This window comes from Papio anubis, chromosome 16 (genome assembly GCF_008728515.1).
Source record: "Papio anubis isolate 15944 chromosome 16, Panubis1.0, whole genome shotgun sequence".
Taxonomy (NCBI): domain Eukaryota; kingdom Metazoa; phylum Chordata; class Mammalia; order Primates; family Cercopithecidae; genus Papio; species Papio anubis.
Genome location: NC_044991.1, coordinates 24,419,764 through 24,445,074, shown reverse-complemented (window position 1 = coordinate 24,445,074; position 25,311 = coordinate 24,419,764). Strand labels below are relative to the sequence as shown.

The 25,311-nt window shown below is 45.5% G+C and overlaps 1 protein-coding gene across 11 annotated transcripts in view; it reads left to right on the top strand.

Moving 5' to 3' along the window:
- Nucleotides 1-25,311, top strand: part of SEZ6L (seizure related 6 homolog like) — a 215,550-nt gene that overhangs the window by 158,698 nt on the left and 31,541 nt on the right. For 9 of the 11 annotated variants that reach the window (XM_003905349.5, XM_031656405.1, XM_031656404.1 and 6 more), the window contains 3 exons: nucleotides 13,237-13,433; nucleotides 20,517-20,711; nucleotides 23,722-23,913. In XM_003905349.5, the coding sequence (XP_003905398.2) occupies nucleotides 13,237-13,433; nucleotides 20,517-20,711; nucleotides 23,722-23,913 (584 nt within the window). The remainder of the gene's footprint in view (nucleotides 1-13,236; nucleotides 13,434-20,516; nucleotides 20,712-23,721; nucleotides 23,914-25,311) is intronic. The other 2 variants (XM_031656403.1, XM_021921419.2) reach the window with 1 other exon arrangement.

The following is a 25,311-nucleotide window of genomic DNA, read 5'->3' as shown; positions in this document are numbered from 1 at the left end:
TAATGACATCCGGGGGTTCCCGGAATCAGGGGTTCTCCACACACACACCGCGCGGCGCAAACACACCACACACCACATACCACGCGGCCCCTGACACCCCACCACCCCACAGAGCACCACACACACCACCCCCACACCCACACCCACACACCACACCACGCACACCTTACTGCCACACCTCCAGCCTCTGTGATCACCCGCGTCCCTCTGAAGCCAGGCTCTGCCTCCCCCAAACTTCCCAGTGTGGAATATGGGCTGACCCTGGGTTCCACTCAGCATTTCTCATAAAACCCCAGGGGAAGCTTACATTCAGAAAAAGGCCATGTTGTCACACAGAGGAAGTAAAATAGAAGACCTGAATATGTCTGGGGTTACCCCCTAAGGTCTGGAAAGAAGGCTCAGACTCAGCAGCGACTATCAATGTCCAAAACCTTGTATCTCACAGATCAGCCTTCCCATGATATTGAATGGGAAATGGGGAAAGTCATGTGTGGATCATGCTGCTCCCACGAGAGCAACATTTAATGTGTGGTCCATGACCGACTGATGTGTGGACTTTTTAATTTGTGTATTCGAGTTTATCCACAGAAAAGGAAGGGGAGCTTTGGGGATTGAGGCTGGGAGGCCTCTTTTATTGATCACGGGTCTAGAAAGACCACTACTACTGAGATGCACCCAAATCATACTTACCCCAAAGATTTGTTGCCACCCCGCCCTTGCCCCTCAGCAGGGGCCACTACAAACTGCCTACCTAGTGGTTTTGCAATGGAGAGGAAAATCCTGCTGCCCCAGTGGAATTCCCACAGGCACATTAGTGCAATGAACTTCCCATGGCTCAACAGCATTTGTCCCCATTTTACAGATTTGAGACACTGGGAGGCTCAAGAGAGAGGCTAATCCCAGCTATAAGGTCCCCCAGCTAGAATTTGAACCTGTTCTCTTAATGCTGCCTCCTGAGCTGGAGGTGAAACACCAGGGTAGTTAAGGACAGCTGTCTTTGTAGGCAAAGCATCTAGGGAGCTGTTGGGGTTTCCTGGTCATGGTTCTGGGTGTAAAACATTATCAGTGACCTTGCCAGAGTGTCGCCCGCTGCCTTCAGAGATGGCTCAGTCCAGGGACGTGGAAATGAGAAACTGCTTAAGCTGCCCATGGCGGCAGGCCCAGAGGGATGGCAGGCCGAGAACGGGAATCTCTTTCCTACTCTTTTTCTCTTTGAGAATAAGAGGGAAATTGAGAAAAGGGAGAAAGGGCGAGGAAATGGAGAAATGGAAGAAAAGAAGAAAGGCGATGGAGACTGGGAGCCTCTCTGAAATCAGGGCTGTGTCTCATTCAGGCTGAAAACTCCGGGTCTGCGGCCCTCAGTCCCAGCTGCCCAGGGGAACCCCCTGGGGATGGGAGTTTTAAGCGACACTAATGCCCAGTCTCCACCCCCAGAGTTTCTGATGGCCTGATTTGTCTGGAGTGCAGTCTGGGATCAGGAGTTTTTAAATCTCCCCAGGGATTCTGATGTGCAGCCAGGATTGAGAACCATGGGGTAGTGGGTTCACAGCCTGGAGTGGACAAGCGTTTTGGTGAATATTTTTGGAGAGAAATGGGGAGGAAGAAAGGGTGGAAGGAAAGGAAGAAAGAAAGAACAAAGAAGAGACTAAGAAAACAGGCCAGGCACGGTGGCTCAAGCCTGTAATCCCAGCATTTTGGGAGGCCAAGGCGGGTGGATCATCTGAGGTCAAAAGTTCGAGACCATCCTGGCTAACACGGTGAAACCCCGTCTCTACTAAAAATACAAAAATTAGCCAGGGACGGTGGCAGGTGCCTGTACTCCCAGCTGCTCGGGAGGCTAAAGCTGGAAAATAGCTTGAACCCGGGAGGCGGAGGTTGCAGTGAGCCAAGATCATGCCTTTGCACTCCAGCCTGGATGACAGAGTGAAACACCATCTTAAAAGAAAGAAAAAGAAAAGTCATCATTTTTGTGTGTTTTAAAGTGTCCTATTAGGGAGCCAAAGATACTGGTTTTCTACATCCTCCCTGGAGCTGACATGGTTTCTTGTCCTGTCTGCCATTTTATCAAATTACATTGAAAGCAAATTTAATTGGGTTTCACTGGGTCAAAGGTCCCTAGGCAATTCTGTGGTGCTGAGAGGTGCCTGGCAAATTTGTGCCGCATCTGAAAGGAGCACAGAGGCCTTAGGATCTGGGCCTTTGGGGCTCAGTCTACTCCTCTGTAAAATGGGATTCATAACGTTTTTTTCTCTGACCACCTGACTATGTGGGTAAGGGGATCAGATGAGAAAACAGATACAAAACAACTTTAAACATGTCCCTTCTAAGGCCTTCAAAAAAAAAAAAAAAAAACTACAAATATTTTATCAAAGTTTTAATGCATACAGCTGAATTTACAGGTTTTGATTCTTGTTTTTCTTTCCTTTAGATCCTATGATTTATTTCATCAGTATCTCTACTGTTCCGTAAAGATCTTGCCTGAAGTGCAAGATAGTGTTTTCTTAGGAAAGTCATTTAATTCCCCTGAGCCTCAGTTTCCTCATCTGGAAAACGGACATAAATTCGCTGTCATTCCTTCATTTAAGTGACCTTTAGTTCACCTGTGCCAAGTCCTGGATGGCCTCCAGGAATCGGGGTAAAGACATGTGACTTCAGGGAGCCAATACAGGCAGATGAAGGTTGCTGGTCTGTTGTTCAGGCTTTGTCTTCCAGAAACGTCTGTTTGGATTCTGACACTGCTATATAACCAGCTGCTTGAGCGTGAGCATGTTTCCTCACCTCTGGGCACCTCAGTAGGCTTATCTGTGAAATGGGTGTGAATAGTCATACTTACGGGTTAGTCCGAGGATAAGATGAAATGGTGCATGTAAAGTGCTTTGAAAAGCACTTGAAAACCTTAGCTAATTATTACATAGCTGTAAATGCAGGGTGGACAGAGGGATCCTGGGGAATTAGTAAGGTGTTGTCTAGCAGAGAAGAGAGAAGAGGGCTTTCGAGGTAGAGAGACCAGCATGAGCCAAGGCATGAAAGATGGAGGCTTTAAGGGGCTAGGGGCTGCAAGGGGCTTGGTGTACTGGGTGTTTGAGACAGCAAGAGATGGGCTGAGACCCAGCTGTGGACTTCCTGGGAGGTCAGGCTGAGAAACTGGACTTGAGTCTGTGGGCTAATTTTTGCGGTTTCCACAGTCCAATTCTATTACCAGCTACTTCTTTTTGTGTTACCATTTTTGTTTTTCAGAAAATGCATGTAAATTGGCTTGCCTTTTTCACTTGGCTTACTCCAACCAAAATAATGTCCATGAAATTAGAAGTTTGATGTGCAAACCATATATTTATATATTTTTCTAATTCGCATTTAAAGAAATGCATAAACATTAGACATTTTAAACTATGTTTGCCTACCTAAAATCGTCCTGTGAATGAGGCTCGAAAAAGCCTTTTAAAGGCAAGATTTCTAAGCCAAGGGTCAAGCGTTTGTTTAGAAAGGAATAAGGAAAAGAAAGGGGGCTTGCTCATCATGCCTTTCTATGCCCTCTCTGGAATATTGACTCTAGTTCAATAGTTACCAACCTCACCTACCACCTACTCCCCATATCCAGGCTCCTGATTGGTTGGGGTAAAAAGGGCACTTCCGTGAAGTCAGCCCATTCCATGCTTAGGCATGCACTGCCCTCTGCAGGTGAGGAGAAGGATTACATTACCCGAGATGGGTTCGCTGGTCTGTATCAGATTCTAATTTGCGTTCTATCCTCACCTCTTCCACTCTCTAGACCCCAGTGAAAGCAATGAGGGTCCCTTAGGCTGTTCTTATCCTTTTTGAAGAGGTACTACATTCACATGATTCAAAATTCAAACGTACAAAAGAGTCTACTGTGAAAATTGAGTTTCCCATCCTTCCCCAGCAAACAGCCCCCCTCCCTGACTCTCCTCCCTAAATGCAATTACTTTCTTATGTATCTTTCCCCAGATCTTCCTAAATATTTCAAAAACCATAACAGAAACCTCTTATCTATCAAAATTAAGCCACCCAGACTAAGTAACTAGATTAACACTGATTTTATTGCAAACTCTGTTATACCTGATCAATAATAACCACGAACAAAACACAAAGAATATTTCTTACCAAGAAATGTAAAATGTTAGGGAGACAAAATCTTTTTAAAACAAGAAGTCTGGGCTGGGTGCGGTGGCTCAAGCCTGTATCCCAGCACTTTGGGAGGCCAAGGCAGGCAGATCACCTGAGGTCAGGAGTTTGAGACCAGCCCAGCCCAGCCAATGAAACCCTGCCTCCACTAAAAAGCACAGAAATTAGCTGGGCGTGGTGGCACGTGCCTGTAATCCCAGCTACTTGGGAGGCTGAGGCAGGAGAATCGCTTAAACCCAGAGAGTGGGGGTTGCAATGAGCTGAGACCACACCACTGCACTCCAGCCTGGGTGACAGAGCAAGTCTGTGTCTCAAAAATAATTTTTAATTTAATTTAAAAAAAAGAAGTCTGTAATACAAAAATCACAGCTAGAAAGGATGAATAGCTTCTAGTGTTCTATAACACTGTAGGGTGACGACAGTTAACAATAATTGGTTGTATATTTTCAAATAGCTGGAAGAGAGGATTTTCAGTGTTCCCGACACAAAGAAATGATTGATGTCTAAGGTGACAGATATGCTAACTACCTTGAATTGATTAGTACACATTTTACTATGTAATGAGATATCACTTTGTACCTAATAAATACGTACAATTATGTGTTAATTAAAAACTAGAAATAAATAAATTGGAAGCATTTTTTTAAAATGAAAAAAAAATAGGAAGCTCATAGAGAGAAATATTACCTTAGTTGGGGAAAAAAGTTGGAAATCACAGGTTTAATCAAACCAACATTAGCAGTGATATCATAAGAACACAACAGGCACACTAGGATTGGAGGGGTAGAAAGGGATGTTCTCATTCCACAGATTTTTTTTTTCTGAGACAGTCTCACTCTGTTGCCCAGGCTGGAGTGCAGTGGCGTGATCTCAGCTCACTGCAACCTCCACATCCCAGGTTCAAGCAATTCTCAGCCTCCCAAGTAGCTGGGACTACAAGCGCATGCTACCATGCCCAGTTTATTTTTGTACTTTTTGTAGAGATGGGGTTTTACCATATTGGCCAAGCTGGTCTTGAACTCCTGACCTCAGGTGACCCACCAACCTTGGCCTCCCAAAGTGCTGGGATTACAGGTGTGAGCCACCACGCCCGGTCCAGACTTTTTGTTTGTTTGTTTGTTTTGTTTTTTGTTTTTTTGTTGTTGGTTTTTTTTTGTTTTTTTATGTGTTTTTGTTTTGTTTTGTTTTGTTTTGTTTTTTGAGACAGCATCTCACTGTGTCACCCATGCTGGAGTACAGTGGTGCAATCAAAGCTCACTGCAGCCTCAACCGCCAGTGCTCAAGTGATCTCCCCATCTCAGCCTCCTGAGTAGCTGGGACCACAGGCATATGCCACCGTGCCTGGCTAATGTTTTTATTTTTTATAGAAATGGGGGTTTCACTATGTTGCCCAGGCCGATCTTGAACTCCTGAACTCAAGTGATCCTCCAGTCTTGGCCTCCCAAAGCGCTGGGATCACAAGCATGAACCACTATGCCCAGCTATAATGAAGATTTTATATGTGGTTTTTTAATTCATGTTTTCTGATACAAGACTCAGTCGGGGCACACTTCTTGAAAACGTGTATATGTAGCTTTCATGGGCTGTTGTATAAAATTGTGGTTCAGATCTCAAGCTGTGGCATCAACAGACCTAGGTTTGAACCCTGACATTCCTGGTTGAGCCTCAGTTTCCCTATCTGTATAAAGGAGCAAGTCCTACTTTGTGAGGTTGTTTGAATGCTTGATACCTGGCGGACAGCATTGTTGTTATTCAAAAGCTAAATGTGGGTCCTGGGAAATGCTTTCTCAGCTATCCAATGGGGCCAGTGTTTTCACTGCCCCGAGAAAGGGAGGAGTTAAAGGACACAGCCAGAAGTGGGAACACCAGAGCAGGGTCAGTGTGGGGAAGGAGAGGAGGTTAGACAAGCTGGACAAGCCGGTGGGTTGGCTTTGGAGTGATCTCTCAGGCATGCAGGGTGTCAGGTGGCATCAGACTGGACTCTGGTGACCTGCATATCCAAGAAGGATGAAGTCATGGCCAACAAGGAGCCCTAGAGGCAGGCGGGGCAGAAATCCCTTGGGGCAGCCTCCCTCCGATATCGAAGTTTTCAACTTAACCCCCCTGGGGAGCAAGTGCTGAAAGCAGCCAGGGCACTGGCTGAGAGAAGTCCCCTTCCCAAAGTTGGAGCAGGGAAGAGTCCAGTCGGGGTTAGGGTCCTAGGTAGGGGTTGGGGTCAAAGCCACAGTCCACTCTGTGCAAGAGCTGAGCCCAAAACCTGGCCCTATGCCCTGAGCTGGCACTGGTTCACCAGAGACACACACTCAGCATGGTGCTGAGCCCTAGGGCCTCGGGGAGCTCCTGATCTGCTGCAGACAAGCATCCCCAGACCAACGGAGCCCTGAGTGCTGACTGAGCTCCATAAGGAGGGTGATCACAAGGGCTGCAGCCCAGACCAGAAGGGGATGCTGAGGGCTCTGTGCAATAGTGAATCATGGAAGGCTGAAACTAAGGGGTGAGTAGGAGTTTCCCAGGTGGAGAATTCAGGGCACGGGGAAGGGAATGTGGAAAGTCCCAGAGGTCGCCAAGAGCATCGTGCTTTGGAAAGACTGGTGAGCAATGCAGTCTGGTCGGAGGTAAAATAATGGCTTGGAAGAGAGAGTCAGAAATAAGGCGGCAGGGATGGGGCAGGGAGTAATGCAAAAGATAGACCTACAGAGCCTTGAGACTAGGGTTAGAAGTTTACACTCTATCCTAAGATATTTTTTTTAATTGAGGTGAAATTCATACAACATACAGTTAGTCATTTTAACATATACAACATATGTATCTATGTGTGTGGTACATTTACAATGTTGTGCAACCAACACTTCTATCTAGCGCCAAAACATTTCCGTCACCCCAAAAACAAATTCCATACCAATTAAGCAATTGTTCCGCATACTTCTCCTCACCCCGTAACCCTTGATAACCACCCATCTGCCTTCTCTCTCTGTGGATTTCCCTATTCTGGATATTCCTTATAAATGGAGTCATTCAATAGGTGGCTTTTCATGGCTGGCTTCTTTCTCTGCGTGTCATGTTTCCGAGGTTCACCTGTGCTGCACGTGGGCCACTGCTGCATTCCCTTTTATGGCTGAATAATAACTCCACTACACAAATAGACCGTATTTTGCTCATTCATTCATCTGTTGAGGGAACAGATCCGATTTACTTTCTGGAAAGATTCATCTGGCTGCTAAGGGGAGGAGTATCAGGGCCAGGTGAGGATGAGGTCAGGAAACCACCGAGGTGCTGTCCAACGGCCCAAGAGAAAGGCGTTGATGGTCTGAGCATAGCATGCGACAGTGACCAAGAAGACAGAGGTGGACTGTAGAGGGGGAGATGGGAGCTGAGGTCTTCTACCAGGAGCTCACGCTTTGTGCCTGTGGAAAGCCTTTCACTCTGGCACCTGAGAGGGGCTGGAGTGGGCAGGGTCTGGTCTTGGAAAGCTCTGTGGTCCTATGGGATTCTCCCAGAGGGGATCCTGCCACTCCCCATCACAGTCAGACCAAGCGTGCCTGCATCTCTCCATCTCCCCTTCATCCTGGAGTCAAACTGCCATCCCGCTTTCCCAGCGCCTCCTTGGATCGTATCTAGCTGACATCTCAATTCAGACCTCAGCGGAAAACCACGCTCTGCCCCGTGGCTCTCCCTGCAGTGAACTCAACACATTTTCATCTTGGTTGCTTACAATGGTCCGATTCCAGGGGCACGAAATGCACTTGGTAAATACATGGATGAGCAAGTGAAAATGAAGGCTTCTCTTTGCATTGAGGGGAAAAAGCTAAATTGCCAGCCTCTGTGTACATAATTGGAACCAGTCTGTCAAAAAAGCAGATTCAGAAGAATGAGGCAGAGAGTAACTTGATTTTTTCTCCCAGTGACCCTTCAGGCACATCCTATATTATTTTTTTTCCTCTGGGTGAAAGCTGCATTTTCATAGGTCTTCTGGTCACAATAAGTACAGTCCAGTATGAAAATCTTATAACCCTAAGTATCATTCATTTTGAAACTTCATCCCTTCCGCCACAGAGCTCCTCTGGCAGGGAATTTTGCAGACAACAGGCAAGGGAGGTAAGGGAACAGGAGACCCTAGTTTGGCTACACTGTTATGTTACAGAATATATAGAATGCTGACTTTTTTGTCTTTTACAGGGTATTCAATGTGGGAAAGTCTCCTAAGCCCAGCTGCTCTTAACTTTCCCCTTTGCTGGGGTTCTATCACCCTTTCAGTACAAGGCCACTTGTAAGGAGACCTATAGTTGGCTTCTGCCTGCAAAGTTCACAACTAGACCCAGAAAACATAGATCATATCCCTACTGTCATCAGCGATGGGATGCTCACTGTCAATACCCATTTTTATTCTCCTTGCTCTGCCCAGAGGCAGGCACGCAGCCCCAGTCTGATTTTATCATTTATCTTACTGAGCATCAAATCCAGCCACTGTTATCCAAGCCACAAAAGAAAGGCACCTGCCCAGTCACGACGAGTTCCCTTGAAGCCCTCCTCACTAGGCTTAATGTGAGGGTGATACACATTCTACCCTTCCTCCTATTATGCCCCACAGTGACCGCTCCCCTCAAGACAGTCCTTCCTGCCAGCCTCCTCAATGGCCCAATGCATTCTTCTCCTTCTCTTATATAAGCTAGAAGTGGGAAGAAGGGCTCAGACTGTAAGAGCTGCATCAATGGTAGTAGATGATGCCATTGGTACTCTGTCTAAACCGTGCAATACTTGCCACCATGTGCCCATAATGACTTCCTGCTGCAAGCCCCTGTCCACTTCTCCAGCCTTTCTCTGATGCCATGTGGTCACATGGGCAGGCCAGAAGTGTTAGAGACTCAACACATCCAGGAGCAGCCCTCAGTCAATAAAGGATGGGAACTGGAGGATAAATACCCCAGCTCCTTCTCCCAATGGATGTGTTCTGCACCATCTCTAAATTTCCTGCAGGACTGAAGCCAAAATGCACAGTGAAACCTGCTCATCAATGCACTCTTCATTGAGTCCTTCCCTTCATCTTGTCTCATTTGCCAACCAGTGCTGCCTGGGATGGCCTCCCAGACAAGCCAGACTTCAGAAGACATTCATATCTTTGCTTGATCTCTGCATCTGGAGAATCCAAATGCAATCAACAACCAAGTATCTCTCTTTGGAAAGTGGGAATGCACTGCACCTATTGTCTTGTTCTTAGCTTAGGGAGCCACTGCTAAAATTTCAGGACAACAGGGTAAATTGCATTTAATAGTTTGTTGCACACAGTTTACAATGTGCATTTATGTAAGTCATGGTTTCTCAAGTTTAGCCCTATTGACATTTTGGACTAGATACTTTTTTGGGGTGAGGGGCCGTCTTGTGCCCTGTGGTATGTTTAACAGCATCCCTGGCCTCCACTCACCCATGGTACCCACCCAGTTAGGAAAAATATGTTTCCAGACATTGCCAAATGTCACCTGTGAGGAAAACTGCCCCTAGTTGAAAACCACTGACATAAATCATCTGATGTCATTTGGCAGAAACAGAAATCCAAAGAAGGATGATGGTGATGATGATGATGATGACGATAGTGATGATGGTGATGGTAATGATGATGATGCCAAAAATGAAAGTGGAATATAACAACATAACATTCAAATGACCTCACCGAGCTTGCTCAGGTGCTAACGGTGAAGCTGGAATTTGAGTCCAGACCTTCTGCCTAACTCACCTCATCCCCAGAGCTCATGACATAGACGAGGAATATTAAGGCTGATTCACAGATAAGAAATTTCAGAAAAACCACATACCTTCCATGACAGTGACAAAGCTGAGAATCAAGCCAAAGCTTTCTGATTTCCAAGCGTGCTTTTCCCAGCACATCGCTCCATCCTATTTTATGGAGAACAAAGAGTTGCCGTATGGTTTTAAAATGAAAGCTATCTACACCCTTGAAGATGCTGTTACTGCATTTTGTCATTGAAGTGAAAGAATAAAGCCAAGATGCGCATTGTCTGTAAACTGTTACCAGCGGATCAGCTGTGAAGTCGGCTTAAGGAATATATCTGCCATCTACCATGTTTCACACTAGTCTAATCCAGCACTTTCATGAACAATCAATGTTTTCATGGTACTTAGAGCTAAAGACGTCCTTCCCTACCATAGGTCCAAAGTTGACATCAGTCTCACTCTTTTTGCTGTCAAGTAGACTCTCTGGCAGGCTCTTTCATACCTTAGCATTTATTGAGCACCTACTGTGTGCAAGAAAAAAGTGGCAACTCCAGAATTTCAATATGGCAAAGGTTTAGGGGTTTCAATCTAGTTAAAAACTGTCAGGGGGTAGGAGGAGTCTGGGGCTTTGTCTGGAAGACATGTGTGCAAAGCAAGCAGATAGCTTTTATTTGAAGAAGACGTTTTGGGAGTAGCATAGGGGAAACTGATGAAAATTTGGGGGGCAATCAAAATCTCCCTAAGCCACCCCTTAGAGCAACTTTACATGAGGAACTATGGTGGAAGGTATTAGGGTGAATAAAATACAATCCCTGCCTCCCAGAAGCAAACTTTCGATACCTTTCTTTGTGTTTCTGTTGTTTCGTTCTGACCACCTGAAACACCAACATGGATAGTTGCCATCTCGCCTCCCTACTCCCAGACTAGCAGCAAACACCACCGTTGGCCATTGGATGAAGCTATCAGCAGGGAGGGCCGCTGTCAGTCTGCATCAGTTTTGGGAACTCTGCTCAGGGCCATTTCCTGGAACACCTCTCCTCTGGCACTGAATTGCTCAGTCATGCAGTTCCTGTATAAAACCCTTCAGTGTCTCCCCATCTCCTGTAAGATGATGTCCAAATGTCGAAGCTTGGCAATTTAAGCCCTTCCTGGTCTAATCCCTGCAGAACTCTGCAGGCTCCTATGCCTATTCCCACACCCCAGGCACACTGACCACTGGGCAAATTCCTTCAGGAACCATGGCCTTACTCCTTTCTTCCCTCTGCCTCCTCCCTACCATTTATTGTTTTGTTTTGTTTTTTGTTTTGTTCTGTTTTGTGAGATGGGTTCTCGCTCTGTTGCCCAGGCTGGAATACAATGGCACAATCATAGCTCACCGTAGCCTCAAACTTCTGGGTTCAAGCAGTCCTCCTGCCTCAGCCTTCTGAGAAGTTAGGACTACAGAGGTGCACCACCACACCAGAATTTTTTTTTTTTTTTTTTTTTTTTTTTAGATGGGGTCTTGCTTCTCTGCCCATGCTGGAGTGCAGTGGCACAATCTCGGCTCACTGCAACCTCCACCTCCTGGGTTCAAGTGATTCTCCTGCCTCAGCCTCCCGAGTAGCTGGGATTACAGGCATCTGCCACCACACCTGGCTAATTTTTTTTGTTTTGTATTTTTAGTAGAGATGGGGTTTCACCATGTTGGCCAGGCTGGTTTTGATCTCTTGTCCTTGTGATCTGCCTGCCTTGGCCTCCCAAAGTGCTGGGATTATAGGCATGAGCTACCATGCACGGACTTTCTTTTCTTTTCTTTTCCTTTTTTTTTTTTTTTTTCTTTTTTTTGTAGAGACAGGGTCTCTCTTTGTTGCCCAGAATGGTCTTCAACTCCTGGCCTCAAACAATCCTCCCACCTCAGCCTCCAAAAGTGCTGGGATTACAGGTGTAAGCCACTACACCTGGACTCCCTACTCTCTGTTTATCTGCCTCGGGGTCTCCTACTCCTTCTTGAGGCTTCAGAGCAAGAAACATCACCTCCTCCAGGAAGGCTTCCAGGAAGCCCCCAATCTCAGTTTCTCCTTATTTTCTCTGTCCTTACTTTGATTATAACTCCTGCCACAATCCCTGGCTTACAAATCTAAATAGATCACTACTCTGTGACCCTTCTGAGTGCAGCACAGTGCCTGCCTCATAGTAAATGCTCAAAAAAAAATTAATTAAGGAGAAGGAGACAAGAAAAGGAGAAAGACATGAGAGAGAGAAGATAGAGAGAGGGAAATAAGAAAAAAGGAAAGAAAGAAATATGAATTTATATCTGTCCATGATGGATGAAGCCAAAGGTGAATTTTCTGGCATTCTTTCAATTAGAGATCAATTGTATCTAGCATGTCTAAGATGGCACATGTTTCTGTGGTATATTGAAGTGATTTCTGGATTATTAACTGTCCATTGTGGTTTAATTATTTAGTGTCAAGGTACTTTCTTGCATTGGAGTCTTTGAAAATGTGTCATCCTTTAACGGTATGAATGGTGACAGGTTTGAGTACGTCTCATAAATAAGGTGCCTCCATCCCACCTCTGCCCTACCCCTTAAACATAATGGATAACTCAGTTGACTTTGAGGAATTTGTCCCATGATAAATGGAAAGATCATTTCACCTTATATAAAGATGCAAGTTGTAATTAGCAAGCTGTCAGCATGTTCTGCATTGAAGAAGAATGAAAGATGCAGGTCATAGCCCCAGCCTGTAGCCTGGTGCCTAACACAGAGTTGTCACCTACGAAATGGTTGCCGATAATGGGAGTTTTGAAGGTGATTCTTCTTACAATGCAGCATTGGACTTTGCAATGAGTCCCATGCAGGCAAGACCATTGCATCAATGTGTCTTCAAAAACCCAATTGACGGCCGGACATGGTGGCTCACACCTGTAATCCTAGCACTTTGGGAGGCCGAGGTGGGCAGATTGCCTGAGCTCAGGAGTTCGAGACCAGCCTGGGCAACATGGTGAAACCCCATCTCTACAAAATACAAAAACAATTAGCCAGACATAGCAGCATGCACCTGTAGTCCCAGCTACTCAGGAGGCTGAGACAGGAGAATTGCTTGAACCTGGGAGGCGGAGGTTGCAGTGAGCTGAGATTGTGCCACCGCACTCTAGCCTGGGTGACAGAGTGAGACTCTGTCTCAAAAAAAATGACTTACAAATCTCTGTGTCACATTTGCAGTCTATGCCAATCTTACCCTCAGCCTGGGGGTAAGACAACTAGTCTAGGGCCTGATACATACACACTTAAGAAATTGTGTATTGCCTGAAAAAGTTAATCAAGGGCTTATTGAATTCCCATACTCTGTTTCACATGACTCTCCCTCTTCTCTGTCCTCCAAGCCTGAATCTGAGCAACAGTGACATCTTGACCATCTACGATGGCGACGAGGTCATGCCCCACATCTTGGGGCAGTACCTTGGGAACAGTGGCCCCCAGAAGCTGTACTCCTCCACGCCAGACTTAACCATCCAGTTCCATTCGGACCCTGCTGGCCTCATCTTTGGAAAGGGCCAGGGATTCATCATGAACTACATAGGTAGGTGTCTCATCTGGTCAATTTATTTTTTTCTTTGTGTTTAGATGCAGGTTAAGGTGGTTTCCTCTAGGTTATTTGGTAATTTTGTACTACACTGATTTTTCATTGTGTTGGCACAGTCATGTTTAAGAGCCTGGGCTCTCTAGTCATGAGGACCAGGGTTTGAGCCCCAGCACGGTCATCGAGGTCTGTGTGGCTTTGGGAAAGTTACTGAACCTCTCTGAGCCTTCTTTTTGTCATCTGTAAGATGGGAATAGTGATACCTATTCCACAAGGTTGATATCAGGAGTTAGTAAACAGTGCCTCATAACTTATGTTTCATATGTGGTCAGCTGAGAGCCTGTTGTCCTCATGTTTCATTTGTGGTCAGCTGAGATCTTATATCAACATACTTCCTAATTTCTTCCCAATTTATGCAACTTCTCAAACACTGTCTTCACCTTCTAGCCCGAACTGAAGCTCAGCTCTCTTCTAAGGCCTCTTCTTTTCCTGTAGCCTCGTTGAACAAGGACAGTCTTCCTCTCCCACTTCATGTACTCTAGGAGCTATAGATGCAAGAGGTGTCTTCCCTGATCTTCAATGTGGCCTCCAAACCGTGTCTCTCCCGCTCATCCTAAAACAAACAAACAAACAAACTAACTAACAAACAAAAAAAACCTGCTATCAAATTCAAGCGAAGCTCACAGACTCCCATAACCCCTCCTGTGCTTTCATCCAATCACACTCTTCCCTTCTCATTTCCCACCCTGTAACGCTCCCTCATTCATTATTGGCTCTATCCCCTACTCCTGTTCAACCTTTAAACACCAGAGGGTCCCAGGCTCCATCCTGGACTGTATCTTCTTTTCCGGCTAGACTCAGTCCCTCCATGCCCTCATCTGGTCCCATGGATTGAAACAGTACCAATATCCATTGACCGGTACTTACAACCTTGACCTTAAACTCCAAATCCATCTATCCAACTCCCTGCCAACTCCTCCCTTGCCTCCATCCAGTAGACATGTCAGATTTAACATGGCAAAACAGAATGATTTCTTCTCTTGCCTACCACCACCGCCACTCAACTGCATCCCCTGCTGTCTGCCAATCCTAGGAAATGAGACCGCAGCTCTCCTGGTTTCTCAGGCTGCTTCCTCCTTCCTTGTCCCCATATCCAATCCATCCTCTCCGCTCCACTGTTACAATAGGTCTCAAATCCAAGCACGTGTCCCCATCTTTCTATGGTCACCACTCTAGTCCGAACTACCAACATTCCCAGATGTAGAGGACTGGGACACCATGAAGTCCCACTCATCCCAGCCCCAGAAGAGACTTGCACTAACAGAGGAACTGGTCCAGCCCTGTTGTGTCCCAGCAGAAGAAACCCTGGGCAAGCAAGGATGAAGGGTTTCTCATCAGGGGCAGAGCTGAGCTCCCATCCACGCTTCCTCATTCCCAGCTCCAAAGCTTCCTTCACCCCCAACATTTTGGGCAGCAGCGGAGAACCTGGGAGACACAGAGGGTAATTAAGACATAGCATCCTTTGACATCCAGAAGAATGGGTGGGTGGTAGCACCCCAAGAATTTCAATGGGCAGGATTCGGCCAGTGATTAGGAAACGTGCTTGCACTTCCCAGGAATTAGACTGGCATCTTGATTTCCAGGATGGAGCAGAGAAAAGGAGAATTCATCCTACCTAGCCCTCTGCCACCACCACTACCACCAAAGACCCTGTGGTTGGAGCAAGATTCCATGTCTTTGGTTCTTTCTCCCCCTTCACTTAAAGAACTGTCCATCTAGGCCGGGCGCGGTGGCTCACGCCTGTAATCCCAGCACTTTGGGAGGCTGAGGCGGGCAGATCACAAGGTCGGGAGATCAAGACCATCCTGGCTAATGCGGTGAAACCCTGCCTCTACTAAAAAATATATATATATATATTAGCTGGGCGTGGTGGCAGGCACCTGTAGTCCCAGCTACTCAGGAGGCTGAGGCAGGAGAATGGTGTGAACCTGGGAGGCAGAGGTTGCAGTGAGCTGAGATTGTGCCACTGCACTCCTGCCTGGGCAACAGAGCGAGACTCTGTCTCAAAAAAAAAAAAAGAAAGAAAGAAAGAAAAAAGAAAAGGAAAGAAAAGAAAAGAAAAAAAAAAAGAATTGTCCGTCTCTAACTAGGTTGGTGCAGAAGCGATTACGGTTTTTGGAGTTTTAATTTGCAAAAACTGCAATTACTTCTGCGCCAACCTAATAATATGAATTGTCCTCTGTACCAGCACTTGCACCTAAAAAACCAAGCTACCCCCTTGACCGTGGGCTGTCTCAAGAAGCCTCATGCATGCCAAAGTACATTTCTTGTGTTTTTATTCCCATATGGTGAACATTTTTCATCCCTGCCTGCTACATGTCCTCCCCTCAGAGAGGCTAACACGAGTATTGATCTTCTTTTTTATGTTTCCCAGGGGCCTTTTTACCTTTGATTGTGCTGCTAAATATTTTCAGAATGTTATTGCTACAATTTTGTGTGGGTTCCCTGCTCTTTTCTGGGCAGTGCCCTGGGCTTCAGGGGATAACTCACGTTGGCTGTCCAGGCAATACACCCTCCAGACTCAGCTGCCTTTGGAGGAATCTCTGGTCTCCTGGCTCCTGTCTCTCTCCTTAGATGTCCTCTCCCTCTCCACTGAAAGATGAGGTCATGGTTTTGCTCATTTATCTCCCCTAGTGCCCAAGTCAGTATTCCAAACCTGCATTCAGCTTGATGCCAAAAAAAAAAAAAAAAAATCTGACTCTGACTCTATCCAAGGCTGATCAAGGTTAACCAGAAAGTCGGGCCAGTGTTCACTTTCTTGAAGAAGAAGTGTTCTTGTTCATTGAAGTTGAAACTTTTTGTGATTTGTGTGACAACTTACAGTCGGCAAGCACTTTAACATATATTATTTTATTTTATCTTCAAATGCATTATCTCCATTTTCCAGAGGATTTGGTTCATAAAAAAATCCCTTGACACCTCCTATTTGGTAGGCTCTGCATACCAGGATATAGAGATGAATAGAATATTCTCCCTACCCTTAAGGCATTAGTGGAAACGAGAAAGGCAGTCCCATTAATAGACAATATCAGGATCACAAGCTGATGCTGGGGAAGAGGCAGGCAAAGGATTGCAGAGAATGTTTTTCAAGGATACACAGCTTGGCTAGTTTGGGTAACAAAAAAAAGAGAGAACAGCTCTTGATTGTTATTCCTGTTAAAGAGACACACAGTTAATTTTACAAGAATGGCAAACAGACCGTTCTAGCTAATTGTGATGCCACTCAGTTGCTTACTACTTATGTTGAAGACCGTGTTGAAAGAACTCCAAGGAGATCATGCCTAAAGTCTATGGCAAAGAATGTCATGATTGATTAGTGATGCCTGCCATGGGCATGAGAAGGGTATTTGCCATTCTGGATCTAGATTTTACCATACACATATGTAACTCCCATTCAATGGATGCATCAGATGGTAGGGTCAGGGGTTCCTGTGGTCACTAGAGAATTCTGAAGCTCCTATATTGACCTAAATGCCTAAGCCCAGCTCTGGAAGGTGGCCAAAGTTTATCTGCTATGATTGCAATTAGAGCCTTCCACAGGAAGACTCTGGGCCTACATGGTTCTGGAATGTGAATTCTACCTCCCAGAATTCACCTTTGAACAGAGAGATGCAAAGACCCATTCACTGTTTCCTGTTCTTTGCCCACTGTCTATGGCCAAATGCATGGGATGGAAGGGATTAAGAAACAGAGGCGAGTAAGCAGTACTTTTTGAGAAGACTTTGGTTATTTGTTGTGTGTTTATTCTTCTGAGTCTAGGATAATACTAAGTTCCATATTGTAAGTCAACTCCAATCAAATGACAGTGGCTCCCTGGAGTGCTGTTTTGAGGATTGGGAGGTTTCCGCCTGATTCAAACAAACAGAAGGCTGTGCTTGATTAGTGATGTCTGCCATGAGCATGAAATGGTAGATGGTGGTGTGTATTAAGTGCATTTGTGCATTTCTTTTGCACAAAAATTGAACCTTGGTGCTAATCTTGACCATGAGACTGAAACCATGACTTCAGATCCCTGTATTTCTAGCGTCTAATAAGATATTCATAATATCTCAGTCAAACAAACAAATGAATCTATCTAACACATCTTAGTGTTCACACAACATCATCATATCCTGCATGTTACTTAACTTTCACATTGCCCATTGGAATAGGCAATGCAATAATTATTGACTCCACTCTGCAGATGAGAACAATGAGGCTTAGAGCAGTTAATGGGCATGACTGGAGTCACACCATTTCTTTAAAAAAGAAAGAAGACTAGAAAAGAAGTCTTCCAACTCCTAGGGCAGTTTTCTAATTCTTACTAAAGTTAACAAGGGCCCATGGGAACAGACCATTCCAGAACCTCCACTTAGGGTGTTTGGTAAAAAAATGCATGTTCCTGAACCAGTGTCTCTGGGGTACAGGCCCTGGAATCCGAAGAACAAGAAGGTTATAGGGCAGTTTTTTAATTCTTAGCAAAGTTAACAAGGGCCCATGGGGATGGACCATTCTAGAAACCTCTACTTAGGGTGCTTGGTAAAAATGCGTGTTCCTGAATCAGGGTCCCTGGGGTACAGGCCCCAGGATCTGAAGAACAGGAAGGTTAAGTGACTTAGCCAAGGCCACCCAGTTAGTAAACAGTGGGGACAAGATTTAAGCCAAGCTTCTTCTACATCGTGGCAGCAACTGAGAAATTACAAATGCAGTGGGTGCCACCAAGGAGACAGGAGGTCCCACGGGAGAGTGAAGCCGTGGTGGCCCATATTGAAAAATCAGACAAGCTAGCCTTTCTCCGTCTCAAAGCATTTGGCTCAAGGCAGACCACATTTCTGGTGTCTGCTCCCATTTCTCCCCTTTCATCCACAGTCTGAGCATCTGCAGCTGTGTCCCAAATCCAGGGCTTGGCTGATTTTTCAGAGGCCTAAAAATAGAGGCTCCTGTCCCCCCACCAAGCAATTCTCAAAGCTATTTTCTTACCCTTCTTCTTGCAGACACCCATGAGATCTCCTTTCCCCAAATAAAATCATGATGAAATCCCGGGAAAAGCCATTGCTTGGTTCTCAGAATGACTTTCCTGCAGACGGCGGAGGTGCTCTGCGTTCCCCAGAAGCACATAAGAACTGCAAATTAATTATACAACATAATTAGCTCGCTCCTCCAAATCTGTGCAGTGGGCACTTTGAAGCAAGAATAGTAATAGTTTGCCATGCATTGCTACCTTAGTAACAAGAGTTTGTAGGAGAAAAACAGAACAATTACAGAGAAAGACACAGTAATAAGCTGCGGGTAGCATTTTCTGGAGTATGCTTCATGTTCACTAATGATATGCAATTGGATTTGAAGAATATACCAACAGTTTATTTTTATTTATTTTTGTTCAAAATTTTTTTTTTTTCTTTTCTTTTGAGACAGCCTGGAGTGCAGTGATGCCTTCATGGCTCACTGCAGTCTTAAATTCCTGGATTCAAGCAATCCTCCTGCCTCAGCCTCCTGAGTAGCTGGGACTACAGACACTTGCCATCATACCTGGCTCATTTTTTAGTTTTGTTATTGTTTTTGTAGAGATGAAGGGGTCTCCCTATATTGTCCAAACTGATCTCAAACTCCTGGGCTCAAGCAATCCTCCTGCCTTGGCTTCCCAAAGTGCTGAGATTACAGGCAGGAGCCACTGTGCCCAGCTTGTTTTTATTTTGATAGCTAATTATTTCTCTTAATGAATATTAAAAATGCATATATTACTTATTCACCAAACTCATGGATTTATAGGTATTCTTAGGATGAAGCTGAGCATATTAATCACCTATTGGTGTGTCATAGATTATACCCCAAATTAGCAGTAAACATTTATCATCTTGCAGTTTCTCTGGGTTAGAAATTCAGAAGTAGCATGAGTTGGATGGCTTTGCCCTGGGGTCTCTCATGAGGCTCCAGTCAAGATGCCAGCCAGAGCTGCAGTCATCTGAAGACTTGATGAGCACTGGATGATGAACCTCCAAACGGCTCACACATGTGGCTGGCACGTCAATGCCAGCTGTTGACAGAAGGCCTCAGTTTCTCTTCCTGTAGGTCTCTCTGGAGGGCTGCTTGAGCATCCTCACAATATGGCAGCTGCTTCTGCTGAAACGAGTGATTCAACAGAGAGCAAGGAGAGAACCTCAATGTGGTTATGACCTAACCTCGGAAGCCACCCAGGGCCATTTTTCCAATCTCCTATTCAGTGTTGGTGAGGACTACACAAGAGTGTAAATTCTGCCAGGTACAGTGGCTCATGCCTGTAATCTCAACATTTTGGGAGGCCCAGGCAGTAGGATTGCTTGAGCCCAAGGCTTCAAGACAAGCCCAGACAACATAGCAAGACCTCATCTCTACAGAAAAAATTTTAAAAATTAGCCAGGCCATGATGGTACATGACTGTCATCCCAGCTACTTAGGAGGCTGAGATGGGAGGATCACTTGAGCCCAGGAGTTTGAGGCTGTGGAGAGCTATGATCACACCCTCGCACTCTAGCCTGGGCAACAGAGACCCTGCCTGTAAAAATAACGATGATGACAATAATAATAATAATAAATGAAAAACAAAAATAAAATAAAAAACAAAAATAAAAAAAATTTTAGAAGAGTGTAAACCCTCGGAGGCGAGAGACATCCAGTGACATCCGGTGAGCAGCAGCCACAGTGAGGCAGATGCCGTTATAATTACTCCCTCATGAAAGGTCAAGGAACCTGAGCTGCAGAGTCAAAAAGCGATTGTCTCCCTGTCACACCGTTAGTAAGTGGCAGAGCTAGGATTCTGTCTGACTCGAAATCCTAGACTGGTTTTATCAAACCAAAACAACGTTCAGTGAGTTCAGTGGCCCACAGAGAGAGGTAACCATAAAGCCTCACTATCGACGAGCTCTTGCCAGTTAAGCGATTTTGGAAGCGTGTTGGTCATTTCTAGAGACTTATTTTCCTCTTCGCTCATCCCTCTAGCCTTCATAAAAGGAGGCCCCAACAATAAGACCGCTTCCCCCATCTAAGGCTGACGTTTCTCTTTTAAAGAGGTGTCAAGGAATGACTCCTGCTCAGATTTACCCGAGATCCAGAATGGCTGGAAAACCACTTCTCACACGGAGCTGGTGCGGGGAGCCAGAATCACCTACCAGTGTGACCCCGGCTACGACATCGTGGGCAGTGACACCCTCACCTGCCAGTGGGACCTCAGCTGGAGCAGCGACCCCCCATTTTGTGAGAAAAGTAAGAGTGGTCTTGTGTCCTTCCCCTAGGTCCCTGGGTGGCAAATCCCTTCTAGGGATCTTTTCTGGGTGGGTGCCGTGGAGCTGTTTAATGTAGAATCTGGACTCCCCCTACCCCACCAATTCACGAGCATTGCTCACAAATGTCATTTTATAACCGTCAGTGGGATCACAGACTCAGGTGCCTTCAGAAACCTGGCCCATAATGTAAACGAGTGAGATAAGCTGTGTGTGAGACATTAGGGAGTGGTGTGAACTCCAGTGAAGGGGAGTGTATGTAGCCTGGTGAAAAAGAACATTTGGCTGGGTGTAGTGGCTTGTGCCTGTAATCCTAGTGCTTTGGGAGGCTGAGGTGGGAGCATCATTTGAGCCCATGAGTTTGATAGCAGCCTGGGCAATACAGTTGAGACGCCATCTCTAAAAAATACTAATAAACATAAAAATTAGCTGGGTGTGGTGGGACATACCTGTAGTCCTAGCTACTCAGGAGGCTGAGACAGGAGGATTGCTGGAGCCCAGGATTTTGAGCTGTGATTATGCCTCTGCCCTTTAGCCTGGGTGACAGAGCAAAACCCTGTTGAGAGGGGTGGCAGGGAGAGAGAGAGAGAGAGAGAGAAGGAAGGGAGGGAGGGAGGGAGGGAGAGAGAGAAAGAAAGAAAGAGAGACTGAGATAGAAAGAGAGAGAAAGGGTGAAAGGGAGGAAGTGAGGAAGGGAGGAAGGGAGGAAAGGGAAGGGAAGGGAAGGAAGCGGAGGAAAGAGAAGGAAGGGGAGGAAATGGAAGAGAAGACAAGGGAAGCAAAGGGGAGGGAAGGGGAGGGGAGGGGTGGGGAGGGGAGGGAGGAAGGGAGGGAAAAAGAGAGAAGGGAGAGGAGAGGAGAGAAGAGGAAGGGAGGGAGGGAAAAATCATTATTATTTACCATTTTAAGAGATTGGAATGAACATGAACTGGTTCCTCATAGAAGTCTTCTTACCTGCCTCATTTTTTGCCAAGAAAAGGCCAAAAGTGGAGCAAATAAATTTGAATTGGGCCCCTTCTGTGTGGAACTGTTTGCATTTCCATGCTGGGTCTCTCACTTATCCTCCATCCAAGACAGAGGAGACCCACAAAATCACCTCTGTTGTTCTCTCTTCTGATGAAATGAGGTCAGAAAAACCCCTTGGCACAATGGAATCCATAGAAATCACTGGATGCTGTTAACAGCTTTCATTGGCTAAACTCCTGTCTTGACATTGAAAGACATATATAGCCATATCTTAAAATGACATTGGTAACGATGCTTACTTATAGTACCCAAGCAGTAGTAAAATGATAGAATAGAAAGTGAAAAACTTTGATCATGTTACTCTTTGGAAATAATGCCACTGTTAAAAATTTATTCGATATTGCTTCAATTGTGTGTGTGTACATGCACATCATACATACATCACATGTCACACATAGACATCTATATATGTGTCATATGTCAACCATAGCTCACTATAACCTCAAGGTTTTGGACTCAAGCAATCCTCCCACCACAGCCTCCCAAAATGCTGGGATTACAGACGTGAACAACCACACCCAGCTAATTTAAAACATTTTTTTTTGCAGAGACAGGGGTGTTGCTATCTTGCCCAGGCTGGTCTCAAACTCCTGGCCTCAAGCGATCCTCCTGCCTCAGCCTCCCAGAGAGTTGGGATTACAGGCATGAGCCACTGCACCCAGCAGGTCCATTCTTAAAAATCCTGCATCTGCTTTTTTTCAGCTCAGAAATGTGGATATCTTTTCATATCATACATGTTGTCCAACTTATTCTCTTTTAATTGGTTTATTGTTTTCCTTTTATCTATATTGATTTTTTCATGTGCAAAGTAATGAATACTTATTTTACTATATTCCAGCACTGCAGAGAAAGCAGTGAAGGCTCCCCCTCATTTTCTTCTCTTTAACAGTTGCTCAGAATTTCACGGGATGGCTATTCCATGATACTTTACTATTTCCCTGTTAAACTATTTGCAATGTTTCCTTTTTTAAAAAAAAAAACTATAAATAATAATGCAATGTGCAACCTTCTACATAGGTCTTTGGACTCTGATGCAAATTATTTGGGCAAATTCATATATATGTACATGTGTGTGTGTGTGTGTGTGTATGTGTGTGTGTGTGTGTATATATATATATTTTTTTTTTTGAGACAAGGTCTCACTCTGTTGCCCAGGCTGGAGTGCAGTGGTGCCATCATGGCTCACTGCAGCCTTGACCTCCCAGGCTCAAGCGATCCTCTCACCTCAGCCTCCTGAGTAGCTGGAACAACAGGTGTATGGCACCATGCCCCATTAATTTTTGTGTTTTTTGTAGAGACTGGATCTCGCTATGTTGCCCAGACTGGTCTCGAACTCCTGAGCTCAAGCGATTCATCCACCTCTGTCTTCCCTTTCAAGTCCTAGGATTACAGGCATGAGCCACCGCGCCCCATCTCTTTGGGCAAATTCTTAAAGGAGGAATTAAATTCAAGGCTATTTTCTCCTGGCCTATTCTCCAGCCACCTTTATCAAGCAAAAGATACATTATCTTCCAAAAAGGAAAAGAACTAAGTTAGGAAACTTTCTTTCTTTCTTTCTTTTTTTTTTTTTTTTTTTTTTTTGAGGAGTCTCACTGTGTCCCCTAGGCTGGAGTGCAGTGGCCCGATCTCGGCTCACTGCAAGCTCCACCTCCCGGGTTCACGCCATTCTCCTGCCTCAGCCTCCCAAGTAGCTGGGACTGCAGGCGCCCGCCACCGCGCCCGCCACCACGACCAGCTAATTTTTTGCGTTTTTAGTAGAGACGGGGTTTCACCGTGTTAGCCAGGATGGTCTCGATCTCCTGACCTCGTGATCCGTCCGCCTCGGCCTCTCAAAGTGCTGGGATTACAGGCAGGAGCCACCGCGCCCGGCCAAGTTAGGAAACTTTCTAAATCATTCTGTAATTCTCAGCAAACCCACGGTTATCCAGAGGTCTGACGTCCACTTGGTCTGGTTTCATCCCGTGTAGTTATGTATTGTACCGACCCCGGAGAGGTGGATCATTCGACCCGCTTAATTTCGGATCCTGTGCTGCTGGTGGGGACCACCATCCAATACACCTGCAACCCTGGTTTTGTGCTTGAAGGGAGTTCTCTTCTGACCTGCTACAGCCGCGAAACAGGGACTCCCATCTGGACGTCTCGCCTGCCCCACTGCGTTTGTGAGTCCTGTTTGTTGAATTGGGTCCCCAGTAGGTAGAAGCAGATTCACTTCCTCTTGTTCACGATGGGAGGCTGGGCTGCTAGGAGAAAGCATTCTACCTTTCGATAGGGGCTTTTATTATTGTTACTATGGCACAACAGTACCTAATACGGATTGGGGGCACACATACTATAACATTTATGGTAAATTTATCTTGCATTGCTCTAAGTCTTCTACCAAATGTCACTCTTTCTTCCTCAAGTAGCCCTAGGTGCATGGTATCATTGGTTTCTTTCTTTCCTTCTTTTTATTTTTATTTTTATTTTTTAGACGGAGTCCCACTATGTCACCCAGGCTGGGGTGCAGTGGTGCCATCTCGGCTCACTGCAATCTCCACCTCCCGGTTCAAGTGATTCTTGTGCCTCAGCCTCCGGAGTAGCTAGGATTACAGGCGCATGCCACCATGCCTGGCTAATTTTTATATTTTTAGTAGAGATGGGGTTTCACTATGTTGGCCAGGCTGGTCTTGAACTCTTGACTTCAAATGATCCACTCACCTTGGCCTCCCAAAGTGCTGGGATTACAGGCGTGAGCCACGGCCTTGGCCTCACTGGTTTCATTTTAAGAAGAGGATACTATGCTAGGTGTGGTGGCTAACACCTGTAATCCCAGCACTTTGGGAGGTCAAGGCAGCCAAGAGTTTGAGACCAGTCTGGGCAACATGGCGAAACCCCGTCTCTACCAAAAAACTACAGAAATTAGCCGGGCATGGTAGTGTGTGCCTGGTGTCCCAGCTGCTCAGGAGGCTGAGGTGAGAGGATTGCTTGAGCCCGAGAGGTCAAGGCTGCAGTGAGCTGTGATTGTGTCACTGCACTCTAGCCTGGGTGCAAAAAGAAGAGGATACTACTTCAAAGCTCTCCAGGGATTCTGATGTACAAACAGCGTTCACAGTCATTGCATAAAGAAAGCATGAAGTTATATGGAAGGAGCAGAGTCTTACACAGTATTTTGGGGGTTAGAAACTGTCAGCTGCACTAATATTTTAAATTAGTGTGTTATGAACAACTCCATTTGGAATACAGCCAGCTCAAACTCCAGAAGCCACACTGAGGTCTTGATAGTGTTGAAGAACCAAGAATTTAACTCTGGGGGGAGCGAAAAAAGGGAAAAGAAAAAATAGGATTCTTGTAAGTTGATTATAAATTCCCCTACATCTGATGTGAGTAACACTGTGTACAATTTATAGACTTGGCCACCTCCTATAGTGGCTATGTTTTGTGACTTCTCACAACTACCTAAAACAGGCTTCACAAATTTCGATGACCGCACTAACAAGCAGCTCTACAATTCAGATGAGCAAACTGCAGAAAGGCAACCAGAAGCAAGAAAGTCTTTATCTGTTTTCATTGGATAGGCT